The 22690-nt window shown below is 41.5% G+C and overlaps 3 protein-coding genes across 7 annotated transcripts in view; 1 reads left to right on the forward strand and 2 right to left on the reverse strand.

Moving 5' to 3' along the window:
• Positions 1-560: 560 nt before the first annotated feature.
• Positions 561-11884, reverse strand: tbc1d31 (TBC1 domain family, member 31). 4 transcript variants are annotated; one of them, XM_034103450.2, is made up of 23 exons: positions 11498-11884; positions 10588-10728; positions 9748-9863; positions 9437-9615; positions 8869-9020; positions 8609-8768; positions 8325-8525; positions 8023-8181; positions 7807-7886; positions 7568-7714; positions 6885-7018; positions 6460-6593; positions 6201-6380; positions 5880-6112; positions 5732-5804; positions 5523-5602; positions 5318-5453; positions 5052-5144; positions 4537-4665; positions 4225-4383; positions 3893-3956; positions 3629-3799; positions 561-1511 (listed from the first exon to the last, which is right to left on the reverse strand). In XM_034103450.2, exons 1-23 carry the CDS (start codon positions 11566-11568, stop codon positions 1363-1365), a joined length of 3141 nt encoding a protein of 1046 aa, XP_033959341.1. In that variant the 5' UTR covers positions 11569-11884; the 3' UTR covers positions 561-1362. The 4 variants fall into 4 exon arrangements, with proteins under 4 accessions (XP_033959341.1, XP_033959342.1, XP_033959340.1 ...); XM_034103451.2 differs by having other exon boundaries at positions 3629-3730; positions 8319-8525; XM_034103449.2 differs by having other exon boundaries at positions 8319-8525.
• Positions 11885-13386: 1502 nt separating this feature from the next.
• On the forward strand, positions 13387-19360 carry derl1 (derlin 1). The gene is made up of 8 exons (XM_034101639.2): positions 13387-13729; positions 15502-15613; positions 15703-15767; positions 17520-17546; positions 18099-18194; positions 18281-18333; positions 18517-18627; positions 18880-19360. Exons 1-8 carry the CDS (start codon positions 13577-13579, stop codon positions 19070-19072), a joined length of 810 nt encoding a protein of 269 aa, XP_033957530.1. The 5' UTR covers positions 13387-13576; the 3' UTR covers positions 19073-19360.
• Positions 19361-20396: 1036 nt separating this feature from the next.
• zhx2a (zinc fingers and homeoboxes 2a) overlaps positions 20397-22690 on the reverse strand; it is a 32017-nt gene continuing 29723 nt past the window's right edge. For both annotated transcript variants that reach the window (XM_034101638.2, XM_034101637.2), the window contains exons 12-13: positions 22338-22457; positions 20397-21712 (exon numbers count right to left, since the gene is read on the reverse strand). In XM_034101638.2, the coding sequence (XP_033957529.1) occupies positions 22340-22457 (118 nt within the window). In that variant the 3' untranslated portion in view covers positions 20397-21712; positions 22338-22339. The remainder of the gene's footprint in view (positions 21713-22337; positions 22458-22690) is intronic.

Here is a 22690-nt window from a genome sequence, read left to right on the forward strand (position 1 = left end):
CGCAGGTCTTGCTGGTCTCAAACAAGCCTACTGAAGTACTGTGACTGTGTAGTACTGCTGCAATGCACGCCCAAATGAGGGCACGAGATACATTTGTGCGTGCACGAGATGGAAGGCTGACATACAAGGCCGTTGCTTGGCGGCAAAGTACATAGACATTTTGACAGCAGAGATTTAGTTTTGCAGGTATTCAACATATTTTACCAGTCATAGTCCGGTAATTATTTACACTAAGAAGAGTCCTACACAACAGACATGGCGTCAAAAAGGAGTAATGTGTGGAAATATTTCGACCAGGTTAGTGAGTGCGGTGTAGAGGTCAAACTATGCCAAATTAAACTTATATACATACTATACCTTGCTATACCCGCAACCTCCGTTCCAGCTGAGAGGGTCTTCTCTACAGCTGGCTGATTGTGATTCGCCTCCGCACATGAAAGCTGTAGGCCTATAGCTGTCAAACTGTGATCACCAGTGCAATACATTTGACAAATTAGACTTGGTTTCTACACTTATTTGAACATGTATTTATTTATTCCCAAAAGTTATTGAAAAAAAAAAATGTAGAATTTTTTTTATAAGATAATTTCGGTTAACCGTTTTTTTTGTGGGTCGAATATACATATGCTTTCAAATTCCCATCCCATCCTTTATTCCCCAACCCCTACTTTCTTTAAATTATTTAAAAGCAAAATGAAAGAGAAGGTGGAATTAGGTTTAAAAAAAACATTTTATCCAAACCAGATCATAAATAATAAAATTACAGAAAATGCATTGAAATAAAAATGCTAAATGGGGCACCAGCAAGAATACTTAAATAATCTACAACTATGAATATAAAGTGTACAAATGAACATTACATTGGAATGATACAATAACACATTTGGAGGTAAAATAGTTACAAAGATGTTCCACTGCTCTGTAAACAAACTAACAGATGTCTATCGTATACAAAGTATTGTGTGTTGCATCACTTTGTGACACAGGGTAGTGTTCAGCGGCTACAGACAGTGAGGATGATACAGCTTCTGGCTTTTGTTTGTCCAGAGCCACAGATAGAACGGAGTTGAAAAGGAATGGTACTGTAGCTGCTAGTGGGGATTTTACCAGAGAACTCAGCAGATGATGGAGCCAGGGAACCAGTCAGAGGACTGAATGCACACAGAACGAGAACAAGTGGTTTTTAGAGGATGCTTTAGGAACACTATGACAGTCAGCAGCCAGGATGCTCCTCAGTCTGTTTCTGTAGTCTGAGATAGGAATATGTTTCTGTGATGAAGACAGAGATGAGTCTGTCACTGGGAGACACAGGACAGAGTGTGTCACTGGGAGACAGAGTGTGTCACTGCGAGACAGAGTCTGTCACTGGGAGACGGAGGACAGAGTGAGGACAGACGGGGAGGAGCCGCCCTCTCTGGCTCTGGCAGCCAGCTTCTGTCTCAACTCTCTGATCTCCTTCATCAGATTTCTCTCGCTGCTGTCCAGCTGGGCCCGACCTCTGTCCAAGGAAACTGTCAGGAGTCAAAGAAAGACAAACACATAGAAACATTATTCATACTCAAACTGAAGAGAAGGCTGGCCATATTATTTAGAGCTTCAATGGATGAAACAGTTAAATGATTGAATGATGACCAAAAAGGTATGTATGAGAGTAATTGCCCATTCGACCCACCGCTCTTGAGAGCAATTTAACATCATCTCTGGCTCTTTTACTAAGCGAACAACTAATGGATTGCTTGTGAAAAATAACAGCTAATTTATTGATCAAATATTTAGCATCTTCTTTATAAAAATATTTGTAATGCCCCTTCTACGAAAAAGTAGGTTTAGTGCTTCATAAGGTCTTAACCTTTTGTTACCCAATTGCAAGAACCATTGTTCAGCAAGATGAGAAACAAGAAAGTACACACACACACAATTTTCTTACAAAGAAAAACTAAAATAATATTAAAACATTTGGGGGGATTTATGGCCAAACAAAGTCAGTCAAAATTGGTGAAGTGAAAAAAAGAGAGCGTCTTTTAAAACAAAAGATAATTAAAAACTGAAAAGTGGTGTGTGCACCCCCTTTGCTATTTAGCCCAAACAAGTCACACAATCATTTAAATAAAGTTCACCTGTGTTAAATAAAGTGCCTCATTATCTCTGTATATATACACCTGTTGTAGAAGGCCTCAGTCCTCCATACCTCAGCAAGTGGCCTTTCTAAGCGAGAAAACGACACCATGAAGACGAAGGAGCTGTCCAAACGGGTCAGGGACAAAGTATGACAAAGGGTTGGGTTATACAAAAATCTCACAGACTTTGTACATCCCACGAAGATCCATTAGATCCATTATTTTAAAATGGAAAACATATGCCACGACAACAAACCTGCCAAGAGAGGGCCGCCCACCAAAACTCTCACACCGTGCAAGGAGAGCATCGATCAGAGAGGCAACAAAGAGGCCGAGGATAACCCTGAAGGAGCTGGTAAGCTCCACAGCAGAGAGAGGACAATCTGTACATAGGACCACAGTAAGCCGTACACTCCACAGAGCTGGGCTTTATGGAAGAGTCGTCAGAAAGAAGCCATTGCTTAAGGCAAAAAATAAGAAAACACGTTTGGAGTTTGCCAAAAGGCATGTGGAAGATTCCCCAAACACGTGGAAGAAGGTCCTGTGGTCGGATGAGACTAAAATGGAACTTTTTGGCCATCAAGGTAAACGTCTGGCCCAAACCCAACCCCTCTGATCCCCCTCAGAACACCACGCCCACAGTGAAGCAAGGTGGAGGCAGCATCATGTTGTGGGGATGGGCAGGGACTGGAAGCTGGGCAAAACAGAAGGAGTGATGGATGGAGCTAAATACAGGGAAATAGTTGAGGAAAGGTGTTTCAGTCTGCCAGAGATTTGAGGCTTGGGCGGAGGTTCACCTTCCAGCAGGACACCCAAAGCATTCTGCTAAAGCGACGCCAGAGTGGTTTAAGGGGAAACGTTTTGGAGTGGCCAAGTGAAAGCCCTTAATCCAATGGAAAATCTGTGGTATGACCTGAAGGCTGAACACGAGCGGGACCCACCTAACCTAAAGGAGCTGGAGCAGTGTTGCCAAGAAGCATGTAAACAAATCCCAGTGGAAAGATGTGCGTATAGACACAAGCCCCAAGAGACTTGCAGCTGTTATTGCTGCGAAAGGTGGCTCCAAAGTATTGACTTTGGGGGGGGGTGAATAGTTATGCACGCTCATGTTTTCTCTTTTTCATTATAATTTCTATTTTGTGTCACAATAAAAAATATGTGTTGCATCTTCAAAGTTGTAGGCATGTTGTGGATATCAAATAATACAAATTCTCCAAAAATCTAATTAAATTAAACGTTTTAATGCAATACAACAAGAAAAATGCCAAGGGGGGTGAATACTTTTGCAAGGCATTGTACATCTTGTGATGTCTGCAATTGATCACTTTGTTTGATGGTGGGCAACACAGACATGTCACCAAACACAAGTCTGCTGCTGCTGTGCGGCTTTGCATTCGTGGCTCTTCATCAGAGAGCCATTTGAGCTGAAGCAGTCTGTATCGACGCCGTATGAAAGCAACACGCCTGTTGGTATACCTTAAGAAAACAGGAGAATGTCTACAGTGACTTACAGACGGTGGAGGTGCTCTCTGAAGGCGATTGGCTGTTCAGACACACCATGTTGGTTTGTGCCTGCTTCAGGGGGGGGGCAGGGCCGGGCCTGACGTCTGGACCTGCACTGACAGAAGGGGCGGGTATGGGTCGATGAGGAGGCGATACTACCCTCACCTGTCTTCGGACGTCTGAGACAAAGCACACACTGGTACGTCAGGTGTGTGTGTGTGTGTGTGTGTGTGTGTGTGTGTGTGTGTGTGTGTGTGTGTGTGGAGTCATACCCGTTTCAGCTGAAGACAGAGGCTGCTCCTGTAACTGAGCTCTGGAATTCATTACCTCATCCCACTGCAATTAAACAAGTACCTTTATGAATAACAATAAGCAAAACATTTCATTTTCCAGACCCCACATTGCGTCTTCCGTGATGTTTCAGTTGGTAATTCATGGGTTGAAGGTGGGATATTATGCGTGTCGATCACAAAGATCAATTTCTTGAGAGCCATTTGTTTATATTTATTTAAAGATGATAGAAACGCCCATGCTGTTAGTTATAGTAGTTGTACATTAGGAATACTTAAATGGTTGTCTTGGCAAACACTCGTGTTGTTCTCACCTTCCTCCCGGCAACATCCCTCATGGTGTGCTCCAGCCTCTCCTCCTCTGCCAGTCTCCCCCTGTTGCTCTGCTGCTGGGCGTGGACCTGCTGCAGGCGCCCCCCCACCTCCCTCTGCCAGTCCGACTCCAGGCCCAGCTGGCACGCCTCCGCCAGCGCCTGCGTGTGTGAGAGAGAGTTAACAGATACAGAGTTTGCGTGCCAGCGAGGCTTTGATAGTTTCTCGTGAAGTCAGAGGAACTCACAAGTGTCTGAAATGCTGACATATGCTGTTATTATCACACTGGCTGCGTATTGGAAAGTCCTTCTCACCTGAATGTTGGTCTCTGTGTGGTGCAACAGCTCTGTGTAGTTCTCCTGCTCTCTTTCTGCCTTCCTCATCTTCATCTCCACCTCCTGCTCAACCTCCCGTCCCACGCGCTCCTGCTCCTTAAACAGGTGCTGAGGGAAACAACAAACAAACACTTCAGATGCACAATTATTACAAACATGTGATCAGCTCAACATGTTGCTTTACCTTAGTGTTTGGCTACATCACTGGGAAGTCTAGCATTAGGTACAACCTATACTCTAAACCATTTTTTCAAACTTAAAGGCTGACCTGGGACTGGTGTCAAACGTGTGCTCTATTAAATGTCCCATGAGAAAGCACAACATATGCTTTTAGTATCTTCAACTGCAACATGTTTACGAGCTTTAGATGAGACATCACTGGGGGATAAATGCTCACACGGATAGAGGAAGGAGGGAGGGAGAAGTTAATCAAAAGACAAGGCGTAAGACGAGTAAAAGGAAGTTTCATTTCAAGTCTTTTGAATCTCGGTCACCTGTTCGAGTCGTTTCCGCTGGGCCTCCAGCTCCATCTGTCGGACTTCCAGATCCTGGACTGCTGTAGCCGTTTCTCGCTCCCGGAGATCCATCTGTAGCACAACATGTGGGTTGTGCTTGGGTCAGTCAGTGCTCAAAATGACGTTTCCTTTGAATACATACAGACAACCCCACCAGCTGGATGAACTGTGATCAGCAGAGCTTGTGTTTCTAACATGGGCTCCTTTATATGAAATACCGCCTTGAATGCATCTCCCCAGGTTACCTTTGTACTGATCTCCTGGTCCAGCCTTTGGACCTGCGAGGCTCTGAGCTCCTGTTGGTGTTTGAGGAAACGTCTTTTGGTCGCATCCAGCAGCTGCAGCTCCTTCACCTTCAGCTCCCTTTTCATGGCTGCCAACCTGCAGAGAACAGAGCCGTGTCAGAAGCCTATTCTGCTAAATCACATCACTCTTTTCTCTTTGTCCTACTTGGTCCTCTGCTGAGCTAGTTTTTCCTCTTCTTGTGCCAGGATGTTTCTGCGCTGTTCCTCTGCATTCTGCAACAGCTCCTATGTTCATATGAAGAAATAATGTATTTAGCGCACAACATTTTCATACTACGAACTATACGAGGAAGACAAGAATTTCATCATAACATAATATGTGCTTAACATGGATTTATGATAAACAATATCTACCTGTTGTGCATAATAGGCATCCTCTTCAGCCTGGCGCCGCACGCAATCCGTGTGCAGCGCTGACACCTCCTGCCTGGCGTGATGAAACATCTGTTACAGCTTGAAATGTATCTTCTTAAAACGGTCAATACTCCAGCTATACGCTCACCTCTCGCGGAGATACTCCATCTCTTGCAGTCGTATCTTCTCCCTCTCCCGGCTCTGGTATTGCACTATGAATTCTGGGTAGTGGTTGAACACGGGGTACTGGCCTTTGGTCAGTGGAGTAAAGTCAGAGAGCAAAGTCCTGGGATGGATGTCAGCCGGTGTGCTGCCCATGAGCCGGTAAGCCTCCTTTATCATGGCTCCCAGATCCAGGTTGTTACGATGGTGGAAGAAATACTGAGAGGAAAAGAAACGGGACAATGGAGGATGATTAGATGGGGAGGACATCCAGTTACTGCCTATGGGTCTGACTTGATCGATTTACCTCAAAGTCCTCTTTCTGGGAGCAGAGCAGCAGAGGCTCCCGGCAGCAGGTGATGTAAGCCACGCAGGCCAGGAGCAGGAAGGATGGATGGTTGGAGAAGATGTTGTCGAAGAGCCTGAGCCACTCCTCACGAGTAAGAACTTCTGAGAACAAGGTCTCCAGCAGCGGCCACACGTAGAGCTGGGACAGGTATAGAGATGCATAGTAAGTGTTAGCATCACAGGGGTGTTTCACGTCAGCCTGTTTGTCCTGCAGTTACCTGGGAGGTGATGCCACAGTCCACCAGGTGCTGCAGCAGCTCCTTGTCATGATGAGCCAGGACGTTCTCCGCCATGCTCAGGATGTTCAGAGGGGGGTTGGGAAAGTATTCGAACCAGTGCTGACCCCAATTCACTGTGCAACCAAACATCCGAGTCATCAACAGACTGATAAACTGAGCCGAAATACATTGAAATTCCTGATTAACCAGGTGTGAAAGAACCTTAAAATAAGTTCCGAAATATCAACAGTCCAACAATCTTTAGTCGCATTATTAGCAGTGATTTTTGGTTTTAGGCTTATGAATGCAGCAGTGCTACCTTCTACACATAAAAAGGCCACAATACTTTCAAATATGTGTCGATGTCATTTCATATTTTTTCATAATGTTGTGCCTACTACTTCATAAATACAAACATTCAGTACCTATGACAGTCGCCACCACCTCAAAACAGAGCATTGGGTTGTTCTGGAAGAGTTTGACGAAAGGGAAGGCTACCAGGGGGAGGTACTCCACCTCTCCAAAGATGGCTGCCCAGTGAGCTAAGGCAGACAGAGCCCTGAGGAGTGGAGGGGAGGACAGTTAGGGAACAGTAACAGGGTCAGGCATTCGGCTCAGAAAAGGGGAGAAGACCTTTATTTATTTTTTAAAACTAAAAAGTTCTAATGTTGAGAATTAAGATGAAATGTGGAGAATAAGTCGAACAGCAGAGAATAAAGTTGAAATGTCCAAAATGTAATACATTTCTAGAATAATGTAAGTACTAAGTCAAGGGGCGAGAATATGGTTGGATTTTAAGTATACATATTTTTGTCGACAATAAATCCAACTTTTAGTGGAAGCAAATACATTGAACGTTCTACATTATTCTTGAATTCAAAATAGAAACAATTAAATACTCCTATTTCTTCCCATTCAGGCCTGGCCTTAACACTCTTCTCTAAACAAAGGATAGAAACTAAATTACAAGTATCAGAAACAAGAAAGCACTGCAATGAGTGGCAATAGTGTGTGTGTGTGTGTGTGTGTGTGTGTGTGTGTGTGTGTGTGTGTGTGTGTGTGTGTGTGTGTGTGTGTGTGTGTGTGTGTGTGTATATGCAGCAATTACCTCTGCAGGCCCCTCTGTAATTTGTGACTTTTGATGGGGTATTTATCCTGCAGAGTGAGGTAGGCTGAGTGCAGGCCTTTGTCAGTCAGACTGCTGTACGCCGCATGGTTCTCTGGGAGACACAACAGAGACCGCCACACGAACATCCTGCAACACAGACATGCACATGTGTCATGTGAATCTGACACCAAGTGTAAAAAGGTTGGCATGAATCCTCTTCCTGTGGAAGTTATCTTCACCTGTATTTAGCCGGATACTCTCCAAAGCCTTTGAGCAGAGCGACCAACCTCTTCTTATTCAGACCAGCAGGCAGTTCATTCTGTTCAAAGAAGTATAACCGTAACATGAAAAACCACTCATTGTAGCAAGTGATACTTTGTGGCAGAACATTCCTATGATTTAAAAGAAATTAAGAACATGTAAAATATAACAGCATCGATGAGTGTTGATCCTACCTCTTTCTCCTCAGCTGTAAAGCAAGCAGGGGGTCTCAGTATCTTCACCTGTGTCTGCCTGTCTCTCTGAACGACCTCTGACCTGACCTTGACCTTTAAGTTGGACAAGTCCTGATCAGCTCCACCGCCAGAGACCACTGCCACCCTGGAGGGAGGAGGCTGGCCGAGGGGGGCGCACACACACACACACACACACACACACACACACACACACACACATAATGAACACACATACAGAACAACACCTTACATCACTTTTGAATCTTTGACATTGTTGATCTGATATCACAACTCACTGCCACCTTGTTTAATTCCTGAGTGAGACTCTGAACACTGTAGACATTGATGCTGCCATTATCCATGATGGCCACCACGTGTCTGCCGTTGGGGCTGACCGTCGCTGTGGTGATGGCGTCGTCGTGGGAACCCATGTGGAACAGCAGCTTGCAGGTGTGGATGTTGATAAAACGCATCACACCGTCCTGGCTCAATACACCTAGCGTCTACATAGACAGAAAGAAATGCTCCAACAAACCCGACATGTTTGCTGTGGAGAAAATAATCATAGGTTTAACATTTACCACACCTGGCTGGCTCCTCTGTCAAAGCTGTCCGGCAGGAAATCCAGCTGTCTGACGGTTCGGACCTGCGTGGGCATCTGAATCACCCTGATTAGCTGTTTGCTGTCCAGACACCACAGGTGCAGCAGGTTGGAACGCCCCCCAGCAGCAAGGCTCTTACCATCACTGCCGACACAGTGAGAGGGGGAAATATAAATCATGAAAAAGTACTTTGGAAGCTACATAATAACTGAGCTAGTTAGGTGTCGTGATGCGAAAGACCCACCGTGTGACAGCGAAGGCCTTGTAGGAGACTTTGGGTCCACAGTCGGGGACAGGGAGCTGGTATTTGCAGGACAGGGTGTCGCTCTCCCAAGCAAAGATGGAGTCATCGCTGAAGCAGCTGAGGATGGTGTTACTGAGAGGAAGGAAAAACACCTGCAACACAAACAGTGTGCAGTCCCCATAAACAATTGACAAAGAACACAAAATGTTTGCCTACCATACGTGTGCGAGACATATTGTATCAATAGCTTAGAATTAACCCAAAACTAGGGCTAGGACTACACATGGCAAAAGACTACAATATTTATATAATAATTATATTTTATTGGTGATTGTTTTGTTCAGTTTGATGTTCAATATGTTTAATTTAAGGAAGAAAATTGGTTATCACGATATTCAACAACGTTATATGGCATTATTTCCCCATATCGTGCAGCCCATTCGGAAAAAAAACGTAAACCCCCATTTCAAAAGATAAAACCCAGAATGCCCCATTAATGCTAAGCTTCACGTTGTGATCAAACTGCTACCTGTGAATGCTGCTTTTGTATTTATGTGTGGATGCTTACCCTCTGAATACCAACAGACTGTCGGATGTTGAGCTTCCTCTTCCTCTCGAAGGTGTCCATGTCCCAGAGCTGAGCCGTGTCTGAAGACGTGCTGATGGCGTAGCGACCGGAGCTGTGGACAGAGATCGAAGAAACTGATCCCTCGTGACCCCGCATCCAACTGACCAGCTGCTTTGTGTCTGAAATGAGGGGAATGAAAAGATAGGTGTCATCGAAAATGACTCGTGTAGAAAAAGTCTTTAAAACCAAAAAACATACATCTATGAAAATAACAATTTTCAAACTGAAGTGGGGATGTTTTCATATCCTACCTTTGTCAAAGCACTTGATGGTGTAGTCAGCCAAGGCCACCAGGAACTCTGTGGTCCTGCGGAGGCTGAAGGCCAGAGCAGTGCAGGCTTGCCCTGTCTTCTGCACCAGACGGAATCTGCACCGAAGAAAAGAAGCAATGGAAACCACAAGCTCAGATCAATGTGAAAGCATGCTGAGTCTAAGGAGTAAGGGCTGATCACTTTAAAAGTTCCCTATTATACTGTTTTTCATCAATATATTATAGGTCTCAGATATATACAAACATGTTTCAGAAGTGTTTGGCTCCAACAGATCATTGTAGCATCCCATAAACCCCTCTGTTTCTAAAGTGCCGATTCTCTGTCTGAGATAAAAAATAAGGAGCCCCTCCCCACGCCCCTCTGAGAGATATTTGGTTAAAAAGAACACAATGGTGCTCTAGGAGGAGATAAGGTATGGGGGGGGGTTTATATAAATGGATCAGGACAAAAAGTGAGCAAATCTTTTTTCCTGAAACTTTCAGAATCTCTTTTCACAAAGGGGACACATGTTGATGTATAAAAGACATGACAAAGGATTTTGCACAATAGGTGACCTTTAAGGCAACTGTGTTCTGTCTGTGCTCTAAATAAGAAAGGAAAATACATTTATGATAAAACATTATGTGCTTGGATATTAAAAAGAAAATTGGGACAAATAAAAAGTGTATTTACCACTCCAAATAGAATTGTCAGTATTACATTTCCATTACTAGCATTGATAAGGAAAGTGTGCACAGTAATTAAGACAGTAAGTGGCCCATTATATTTGTGAATGTCTTAAACACAATTATTGTTGGGCTTTTGAGCTCAGTCATTCACCTGTTTCTACTGATGTCAAAGACGTAGATGTTGCCATGGTGATCTCCAGCCAGGAAGGAGTCCCCTGTGGTGTCAAAGGTCACATGGAGAAAACGCACTATCTTGGCCTGCTGAGCAGTGCGGACCACCGTCACCAACACTCTGGAGAGGACAAACAACACACCTTTAAAAGATTCAACCAACTATTTACTATTTGTGGCTAGTGTGATATATCACTGGCTATTTTATATACCTCTAACTGTCAATTACACAAAAACATACACATTAGAAAGGAGAAATGTAAACTCAGCAACACTTTTTAGTGAACCATGGATGCACTCTAGTGGTTAAAAAACAAACTAAAAGAAGAGGCTGGAAAAAAACAACAGATCTAAAGACAGATCTCTTGGTATACAATATATGGCTATACCTTTAAACTTTATACATAGTGTTTTGTCATTCAAATGTTTACAGTTCATACTTGGTTGAATGTAACGTTATGAGGAGTGCAACACGTGTTACAGAACATAACTCCCTTACAATAAATAAGCAGTGTAAAAATACTCTGTTACAACAAGTAAATGTACTGCATTCATATTTGTAATTAAGTTGAAGTAAAAAAGTATAAGCATCAAAATATACTTTAAGTACCAAAAGTAAGTTAGCAAGTAGTTTTTAATTTTTTTTATTTTATTTAAAGTATTGGTGCATTTATTTGTTCATCGCTTCAGTGTTGTAGTAAAGGTTAATTTGAATTAGGCTACTTTATAAACTACTGGATAGCCTATAATAATGTATGAGTCCATTTATATTTTGTATTAACCTAAGCTGTAAAGATGTGTAAGGAATATAATTTTGAGTACAGTACTTAAATGTACTTAGTTACATTACACCACTAACCAGGTGCATCGTCTGGATATTTGAGACCTACCCTTTTCCTGGTGTTGGTTTTCGATGCCAGATTTTCCCCTCTTCTTTGTTTCCGATATCCGTCACCTCCATTTTAAAGACGTCTGTCTGGTCTCACAGCATACATATACAAAACAGAATGTCCTCTTTACCTTAATGTATGCTCTTGACGCATTTTTACGGTGACAAACATGGCTAGCTAACAGACTGGTCTCTCTTTAAAGGCGGATCAAACAGCGCGAAATTTGAATGCGCTTCATTTGATAACATTACACTTATCTACAGTTACGGCCATAGGAGGCGTAAAGCTCGGCACCATTTAGTGTAAATCAAAGTTCAACAGCCCCTAATCAGACTCTAAGCTTCCTAAGAGTTTGCTTCAACTTCAGCTACAGGAGAGGTTTTTGCTTGTTTTGAGAACAGTTTAGGCGCCCTAATATGACGTAAATAGGCGGAGCAATATGGGAGTTGTAGTTGAAAACTACACTAATGGACTACATAAATATGGTCTCACTGAGAGGGACCCTACAATAAGTGTGTAATATTCCTCTGTAAATAATTATATTTTGTGATTTGTATAGGCCTATTGTATTATTATTAGTGAAAAGGGAAACATTGAATAAATCATTCTCCATCATAACATTCAGTTTCCCAATTGTTCTATTTATAAGTTTTCTTTTTGTAAGCGTTATATTATATTTCTGATAATCTCCTACAACTAATTTCCTTAAATGTTGATTATGTATGCACCACCGTACACCAAAGCAAATACCTTGTATGTGTAAACTTACTTGGCATCCTTACTCAGTCAGTAGGCATACTGTATGTATCCCTCAGGCCTATTATATTGAATTAGCTGAACACAATTATTATCAAAACCCTGAAAACGTATACCTAACTTCAGAGTTATGAAGTAAAGTACAATCATGATAAAGGTTCATTAAAATTGATATTTATCATCAGTATTGATTCTTACTGGGCTTTATTTGTCGTCTTATTGACATGTTTCACATTCTCCGCTTCATTGGCTCGAGCCCTCCACAGGTGGTTGCTGTGGGGAAAGTAAACTGTCGCGTGGGCACGCCTCTTTCTGTTGCTTGTTGCCTTTTGATTGGTCCAGTGTGAGCTTTTGTGACTTTCACAGGAAGTGCTAGAATAAAGCAAAACAAACAAAGGTGTTGGTGTGAGATAATACAAGGACATCCGGTTGTAAAATGTGTCTTTCAAACTAAGTGCATGATACAAACCAGTCTTTGAAATGAATAATCGTGTAAATAACTTAATAATGATAAAAGATCATAAACTAACAACTTTAAATTATTTTGTTAAGAGAAGAAAAACGTATAAGACTTCATCAAAAGTACTTTTAATAATTGCCAAGTTAGTATGTCAACAACCCTCTGAACAATACAATGATTATTATCACTTATGTGAACCAATATGAACAAGGTAAGAAGACAGACAAAACTGTCAATTCATTCTAAGAAAAGTAAAGTTTACTGTGAGCAACTGTACTTAAATAAAACAATTGAGATACTTGTTATTGACTTAAGTATTTTCAAATTATATTCCTTTATACTTTTACTCCAATACATTTTGTTGGCAAATGTTGTACTTCTTACTCCACAATTTATTTAGTAACAAGTTTAATACAACAAAAATAAAAATTGACACATGCATTAGCATACATTAGTATAGGCTTAAAAAAAAACGTTTCTTCTTATGTTCCTAATAAATGGTGCAAGCCTTCAATTTCCTCTCACTAACATTATTTTTTCCCCAAGAATATCACTTCTTTGTCAAATAAATTGTTTTTGTATTGCTCTTATTTTTAGTGGTAGATGCACTTGTAGTAAAAGCTATGCCCAGTAGGGATAGATTTGACTTTGAAAAGCTGAACCGGATGTGTCTGCTAGAATCCAGAAAACTTTACCTATGTATAGCTAGCCTCCTGTGATTAGCCACGTCATGTAAAGTTAGCAGTGCAGCACTTCTGATTTAAAAGCAGCGAGGGGGTTACATTGTTTTAGGGGATATTTGTTAATTGTTCAAGAGGAGCTCCTGTTTCATGGTTATAACGCGGCAGTAATTATATGGGAAGATGTCAGACCTCGGGGACTGGTTCAGAAGCATCCCTTTCATCACCCGGTCCTGGTTTGCTGCCTCGATTGCTGTTCCCTTTATTGGGAAACTGGGATTGATTGATTTCAGGAATCTCATGCTGTTTCCAGAGCTGGTTATAAGCAAATTTCATGTAAGTGTATCTTGTTTGTGTTCACCTTTGTGTGTTGGAGTAGCTGATACGTGCCATGGTTGCTTTGTTTTCGATGTGAGCGATTAGTTAGCAGGTAGCTAGCTAGGCTAACTGAGCAGGCCGTGCTGTGTGACAGCCAATGAGAGGGCGATACGCAGAAGCTCATTACTTCCGGATACTGTCAAACTGCTACTTAATTTAGCAACACTGAAATAAGGGTTAAATATAACATTACAACACAAATATTAAGTTACCAACCAGAAGTTGTATTGTAGCCGGAGTGTTTTCGATGTTTGCTGAAATAAAACCAGTGTGTTCAGGTGCTGTAGCTTTGCATGCGGAGAAAGTATGTTGTTATCATCATTATGGGACTTTCCTACTCGGAAATGAGCCCTGCGGAAAGGCTTTTACTTTGATATCACTCCGCATCTTCACTGAATCCGGACAAACTTACCTAGAATATGATGCAATATGAATATACATTTGACTTCAAGTTGAACTATTCAATAACACATTAAATATAATATGTATAACATGTAACTGTTTTGCCACTTGGCAGCCGAATAAGACATTGACACTCAACCATATGATATAGCCTACTGTCGCTTAGTTATGATGTAACGTGATACATGTCATTCTAACTAAATGGTAGTTAAGTCAGAACAATGTTAAAAGTTCCTGAATATCCTTTATAGTCCCACTTCATACACTAATTATAATATGGAAACCTCTGCTATTTATCTTATGGTAAAAGATTGCTGAGACCTGTTCTGTTTAAAATGCACCTTAGTTTGTACGACTGTCACTATTATGCTGTCCCTTCAGAGGGGAGCTGTGGGATATTCAAGTCGGATTTTAAACTGACTATAGTTAGACGTTTTTTTTCTCCAAATTCAAATGCTATAAAGACCACGAACAATATCAGTGAATATAGAATAACAATGAATTCTCATTTATACGCTGTTATATTATATTATGGATATGGATGGACTGTTATTAACGATAAGTGAAATGATTGCTGCTGAATATGGTCAATATGTCTTTAAATGAAATTTAATAATTTAGTCTGTATGATGAAAAACGTATGCAAAAATGCCCATCACAATGTGTGGGAGTCCATGGGGACATCTTCAAATGTAACCCTTGACTTGCAAAAGTTTTTCAGAGATGGTTACGTTTGGCATTGACCTTTTAGATGGTTGAGGTAAGATTAGGGTGTCGGGCAACAGGTCTCACAAGAGTTTTAGCAAATCTAGTGCTTCCATGTAGTTACAGCCAACCTAAACTGATACACAACAACAACAACAATGCAGAAAATAAATACTTCCTCAGATTTGATAAACTAGAATCGTAGTAGGTTTGCCAATTTTTGGTTATTCAAGCACTGAAAAGATGAGTTGAATTTCAACAAATATTTTCAACTGAAAATTACACTAGATACCTTTTTTCTCTATCGAATATTGTAATGACATCCCTTGATTAAAAGTTATTTAACGCAGAAAAGGCTCAGCCCTTGGGCCACCAGTTACATTCCGATCTGATCGGCATCAAACAAAACCTTTGAATCTACCTGCGAGGTAACACTGTTCAGAGGAACTCCAGCTGGAGTCTGGTGCCACTTTTTCTCTGCTTAGAAGTTATCATCTACAATCCACATGAGATGTCATTTGTCTTACAAGAAAAACCCTTTAAAGTCTGGATCCTTGCACGCGCGCGCGCGTGTGTGTGTATGTCTGACCACATTATACTTATGTCTCTTCTGTTTATTTCAGCTCTGGAGACCACTGACTGCTACCTTGTATTTCCCAATAACCCCTAATACTGGGTTCCTGTACCTGGTCAACCTCTATTTCCTCTACCACTATTCTAGTCGGCTAGAGACAGGTAAGCCTGGCCCCGGTGCTTACACACATGTGTGCAGTCACACACACACAAACTGTCTTGCTAAACCTTTTTTCTGTTTTCTTTTCCAGGGGCTTTTGATGGCAGACCTGCAGACTACATCTTCATGCTCCTCTTCAACTGGATCTGCATTGTTGTATCCTTTTGAAACTGGTTCCACAAAGCACCATAACTGTTTTTGTCACACTTATCAATTCATCATTTAAAAACGGGAGGTTTTTAAATGATGAATTGATAAGTGTGACAAAAACAGTTATGGTGCTTTGTGGAATTGATAAGTGTGTTTTTGTCACACTTATCAATTCATCATTTAAAAACCTCTTAGGTTTTGTCCTCACCATCGATCCTAGCACTCTACTGCCTTATTAGCCCCGCTGCATTTCTATCTCATCGGTGTCCTGCCCCCCCCCCCATTTCTCTCTGCAGCACTGTGCCATGTCAGGGTGGCTCTGTGCCACTGGCCCAGAGTCAGTCTACCCCTGCAGAGCAGAGAAACCTAATCTAGGTCACACTCGGCACAACCCAGCCCACATCTCAACGCTGTCTTTGTGTTTAGCTTCCATTGTCAGCTTTCCCCGCCTAGATACAGAAATTGTATGCGGCAAATTTGGTCAAGATCCTGTTTTCCTTCAATCTAAACCAAGTGTTCATCTTGTATTGAGACTGGCAAATTGTGGGAAAAGGTGGGGGGGGGGGAAATCAGTTGTGGGAGGTAGAGAGGCCGAATTGGAGGGTGACCGCCGGCCGATGTTGGGATTGGACCTGGCAACCCTCAAGTCCTCAGCTGTTCTAATCTGAAGGCTCCAGGGGGGTATACTACGAAGCAGGATTTTCACTTAGCCGGCTAAATTCAGGGGAAACTCCGGCTTTCCGGTCCTACGAAGCTGGTTCTCTTTTTAGCAGGCTAGATCTCCATGGTAACTTATGCTTAGCGGCTAACCTGGTCGGGACCAGGTTAGGTTGCAGGCTAAGAGCTCAACTCAGTGAAAGCACTGCCTGCTGACCAATCAGAGCTCAGTGTGCGGAGTTTAAAGCGATCAAGTCATATTACAGGAGAAAGGAAATACAGAAAAACTGCCGTCGCAGGAAAGACGGCCGGCAAAAATCACCGACTGTGTGAACGTGAACATTAATAGAATATCACCTCCCATCTTCAGAGCAATCTGACTATTATAACATTAGCGTTAAGAAAGCTTACTTACATATCTGCCACAACATAAGTAACCGGATCAGAGTACATTAAGTACAGTCCGCGGCATATCACTTCATAATGTATCATATATCTCCTTATCTGAGTCAGCTGAGCCGTATCTGGCCGTGCAACACTCACAGTGTCACATACTGTATGCAGAAGTATTATTTTAAGCAACACATTAAGTTGACGAAACACTCGAGACAAATGTAATTAAAGTCAGATCGTGTTTTAGACGGGGCAGTGATATCATAAACCTGTTAATGTACGCATTCAAACACTTGTTCTGTTCCAGCTGTATTCACCTTGCAGGTGCAGCTCTGAGGCTTTGATCCTGGATAAAGTGTTTAAGTCATGGATGCTTAAAGTTTAACTTCTTCATTTTTGACTAGTATTAACGTTCACTTTTCATTCAGGAAGTATGACGCTGCGCTGTCAGTGCGCTTCTCCATGTCTGTGATTGGTCGAATGCTCCAGATACCACCCCTTTCATGTGAACGCGCACCTAACTAGATAGGACACGGCTGGCTTGAGCGATCCACTTGATAACCAGCGTCGTAGGACCGTTTAGCGAGAGCGCGTATGTTTTGGATTAGGCCAACCGGCTAACTCAAACATATCCAGGTTAGGTTGAACCAGCTTCGTAGTACAGGCCCCAGCTGTATTGTATTGTGTTGACCTTGACTCTTACTATAGATAACCGGGATGCTGATGAACATGCGGGTGAGAATTCTCCTCTCTGTATTTATACCACAACATCAAATTATGACCAATATACTGTATATAAAACATAAAAATAGTCTGCACTTATCACTTGAGTCTCACATAATAAAGAGGGACAGTTAAACTGAAGGTTTAACTAAAACTTAAAGTTTAGTTTGCACCACAAAGTAACACATTAACATGAGCTTCACTTATTGCACACATCAAATCAATCCAATTAATTTTAAGTAAACACACAGTATTCCTGCCAACATTTGCTCTTTTTAAATGCATTGCAATAAAAGTAAGCTAAGAAACACCTCTCGCAAATGTTAGAAGTCATAATGCGTCGTAGATGTCATTTTTACTTCACAAAGAGTGTTTATATCACTCGACTTTATCTGATCATATTAGTGTAAGCATTATGAAACGCATTAATCAGGTTGTCAGGCTTCTCACAATAAGCCCTTCATTTTCAATGCCACTTTTCATAAACCACCCATAACGTTTTTGATTACACAGCTGTGTTGTTGATGCTGTTTGTATTAACATATTGTTTGTTTATGTTTCCAGCTGCTGATGATCCCCCTGATCATGTCAGTGCTCTACGTCTGGGCTCAGTTCAACAAAGACACCATCGTGTCCTTCTGGTTCGGAACACGGTTCAAGGTGCGTGGTCAGCATTATTCCGCACAATATTTACTACCTGAAAGTGAGGCTTATTCTAATAATCATATACATTATATTTCCTGTAGGCACATTATCTACCATGGGTCATCTTGGCCTTCAACTTCATTATCGGAGGCTCGTAAGTAACATTTAAAAAAATTAGTAATCTGTAGTACAAACATAAATGTATTGTCTTTTAATGAATACAGAATGGTCCTTGTTCCTGTTGTCCAAAGTAGGGAATAGCCTGTTAAGCCACATTAGACATGTTGTAACTAAATGTTATTTCTGAGGTTTGCTAAACCTTTCCTGTATTGTGCAGGTTTGTAAATGAACTGACAGGGAACCTGGTGGGTCACCTGTACTTCTTCCTCATGTTCAAATACCCCATGGACCTGGGGGGACGCGCCCTGCTCTCCACACCGCAATTCTTGTAAGTGTTTTGCAACTGTTGAATGAACAAAGTAGCTAATCGTTGCCAATGTAAGATAGATGGAAAAATGTTCAACTTGAACCATCTGTGCTTTGAAAATAAATGTGAGAAGTGATTTCATTAGATGGAGAAACGTAGGTCAGCCCCCCCCCCCCCCTGCCCTGTAACACTACACATAACAAACAGAACTGTGTGAGATTACCCGCTTCCTCGATTTGAAACGTTCCAACGTCTCTCTCCTCCTCTCCCCAGGTATCGGTACTTCCCCACCAGGAGGGGAGGCGTGTCGGGCTTCGGAGTCCCCCCCAGCAGACCAGCTGTCCAGGAGCCACAGGGGGGAGGAGGAGGAGGCGGGGGAGGAGGAGGAGGAGGAGGAGGAGGAGGAGGAGGAGTATTAAGAGGACGTTACAACTGGGGCGAAGGCTTCCGCCTGGGGGGGGAATGAGAGACCACCCTTACCCCTTTTTACTCCCAGTAACAAAGCTATGGGGTTAAAGTGCTTTTTCTCATTCTGCCGCTTGAGGGAAAACCTTGACTTAAAATTCATTTACATTCATGTTTAGTTTTGAGGGAATTTGAAAAGGCACACACTTTATACCCAAGACGGCAGGACTCAGACTGTGGCCTTAAGCCCAATTCACCACAAACAGCCAGCCAGCTCTACTCTTACTGAGGATGTGTCCATGTGAAGCAGATAGAAGGCAATATGAATAAATCGTTTTTTTTAATGTGATGATTCTTGATCTCCACTCCCCCTTTTCTGTCTGTCCTCCTCCTTCCACCCTGAAATTGGACAGTGGAGATGTTGCAGCTGTACTCAGCACGCTGTTGATTTTGTGTTCCTCACCCTCTCTCCTTCCCTCCCCCCCTCTGTGATGCAGTATCAGATTACATTGTAATTACCAACGCACTGCGAGGCTGAACATGGGCAGAGCTATTTAGAGAGCACTGTTTCTAGGTCTGATTGTTCACGGGTGTAAAAGGTTTTTTTAAGCCTCTGTCTTAAGATTTGATCTCAACCAAAATACGGTGAAGATGGGATTTTTTTTGTAAATATAACAGTTGTTTATTGAAATGACAATCGAGTCTGAGTTTGATTATCATAATATGCATGTTCCCTGAATGCAACACTGGGATTTTCAGGTATGTGCCAGTTCTGCTGGTTGAAAATCACTTTGCCTTCATGTACAATATATTAATCATTATCAAATATTGTTCTATAAATGGCCTAAAAGACCGTTTTGTCCAAAAGCAGTTCAACAACCAGAAAACAAAAGGAACTCACATTTAAACTGCTTGAATCTATAATCAAACTAGGTGATTAATCAACTCATTGTATACTCTATTGACTAATAGTTCCAGCTTGAAATACTAAATATAGCTTTATTGGACATTATGCTAATGTGTGATGCTAATTAGCTCCATTGGTTGAATGTGTTGATTTGCATTCAAACCAAGTGCACATATATAATATATATGGAATAATGCCCAGAAGATACATGGAAAGGCCTCAACAATCCTAGGTAGAGAAGGGTGTTATGTTGGATGAATTGCATTTGATTAAAACAAATCAGGATTTGAAGATGCAAAAATACCTTTGCACAAACCCAGATATCAGTGACAAGCCATTATTGAAAAGATGCCAAATCTATACTTTCTCAGGGTTTCTGTATAACTTTAATTGCACAAAGATAATTTCGGTCAGTTTTCCTGTACCTTGTTCAAATCCAACGTTTTTGATGCAATCAATTTAAGCCGGAACACAAAGGCGGTTTTGCAGTCGGTTGTGTATTTATTGAGTTACAGCAGACTTAAAGTAGAAAATGAAAAATGCAAGCAGTTCCCATTAGCCAACAAGATGTACAGTATCTCAGAAACAGCAGCAGACATTCAGCCAGCACAGCCATACACCTGCTGTTCAAACCAGGTTCAAATGACAGTTCAACTTTTTTTGCTGCACATATTGCAAGCGCTTGAAATTTGACCCAATAATCACAGATATCCCTTTTACATTTCTGAAAATGAATTGTTAAAAATGAAAATTATTGAAGCACGTGCAAGAAGTTCATAACAGTTGTGATATTCCAATGCATGTTTTCTTGAGAACAGCACAGATCATTTCTCTTTGTTAATGTGGAGATTCATGAACCACCATGTCAGGTGTTCTGAAGCGACTGTACAGAAATCAACTTAACCCAATCCATATTTGAACACAAGGGCTGTTCTAAAGCCATAAAAACAAGAGCCAAAGCCAAGGGGTGTTCACAGATCACTGGAGCTTAAGTTGCTTTATCATGCGCTTAAGACTTTCATTCAAGAATATTTCAAGTTTTTATAGAAAAAAGAAGTGATAAGCTGAAATAATCTTCACCAGTTCTCTCTGAGGCAGAAAGCAAATGTCAGATAAGAGCAGAAAAAGGCAGCATGGTGCGATAACACAGACACTCAATGTGATTTATCATTTCTGTATTGTGTTACGATTGCCCGAAACTCGAGGACTCCGAGCGTCCCTCGAGCACGTCTGACTGAGTTTCACCTCGTCAGCGTAATTCTATGAGCGAGTCAGGGTGACGCTGCAGGAGAAGCGGAAATGTCTCCCAACAGTTTGAGATGAAGAGGCATAGCATGTACATATCTATCACTAACACAGGGATATATGCAAGTGCTATCAAATACTACTCCGTGAGTAGTCCGCAGGTGCATGATTTTCAAAAAATAGGACTGATTTTCAACAAATAACACACTATCATACACTTTGATCTTAAAACAACAACAAAAAGGTTTGGGGGAACCAGTCTTTGAATTTTTCTTTTAAAAATTTAACAAAACTTGCCCTCCCAGTAAAACTGTACAAACTGTTTTTGTAATACAGAAAAATATTTACAAGGGTCCTTCTTTAAAAAAAAAAGAAAAAGTGTAGTCATAAGAACAATGCATCAAGTCCAGCTTTGGCACTCCTCTTAATGTCAGCATCTGCCCACACATCTGTCAGTGCTTTAACAGTGGAACTACAAAGTCCCAGGCGCTTTGTGATCACATCACAGGCAGACATCACTGGTTCCTTCCACACTCGATTGGACTGGACCTGGAATAGAACCAGACTGGAATCAATACATGGGCTGAATAAATATCACTGTACTGCTACCTATTATCAAATCAAATACAGTTTAGTTACAAATTTAAACAAATGTGTGGGATGGTCGCTGTGAAATTCATAAAAAAAACGAAATGGCTAAATATTGGTTTTGTATGAAATCACCAGAAGGGGCTTTTAAAATCATAATGAAAACTTGAAATGTTTTTGTACCATATTCCTCAAAAAAGTCTTCCATGTGGATGCATTATTCGAGTAGAAATAAAAATGAGATTAGCCAATTAGCATTTTGAAATACTCGTTTTGGCACTGTGTGTGTGTGTGTGTGTGTGTGTGTCTAAATGTTTAATGCTAATGATGGTGTGGGTCCAAATATCATCCTGCCATCCCAGCATGCCATCTTTTTTGAAGGGCCAATCGGAGGTAATTACCACCCAATAACTTCCTGGGTAGTTGGAGGCTGCAGCTGTGGCATTTTAAAGGAACAGTTCACCATTTATTTTTCAATTTTCTCAAGCCAAGACACACAAAAGCAAAATCCATCCAAAGCAATATTAACGCCTGGTGCTTTTAGAAATGTTTCACCAAATCAAATATTCGCTTTTTTTCAACCTACTCTCAACCAGTGACCCTCCCAGGCTGCTCCATGCTCAGGACTTCAGTGTCTGTTGCCAGCATCGGTCTCTCCACTGCTGCATCGCTCTCCTCCCCCACTGCCACGGTCACCTTTACCCACCTGACAAGGGAACAGACGCAAAGTTTAAACACAACCAGAAAGACTTTTATAAACACATTAAATGCTTCTGTGAAGGCTGTATACACCATACTTAAATATTAAGTTCAACAAATAACACATGCCAAGAGTGTATCCATAACTTACCCATATGGTGCTGTATTGATAGACTGTTTTTGATAAACTGTTTTCACACAAAAAAAAAGTAACTCCTGTGATATCCATTTAAAAAAGAA

This window comes from Pseudochaenichthys georgianus, chromosome 16 (assembly GCF_902827115.2).
Source record: "Pseudochaenichthys georgianus chromosome 16, fPseGeo1.2, whole genome shotgun sequence".
NCBI lineage: Eukaryota > Metazoa > Chordata > Actinopteri > Perciformes > Channichthyidae > Pseudochaenichthys > Pseudochaenichthys georgianus.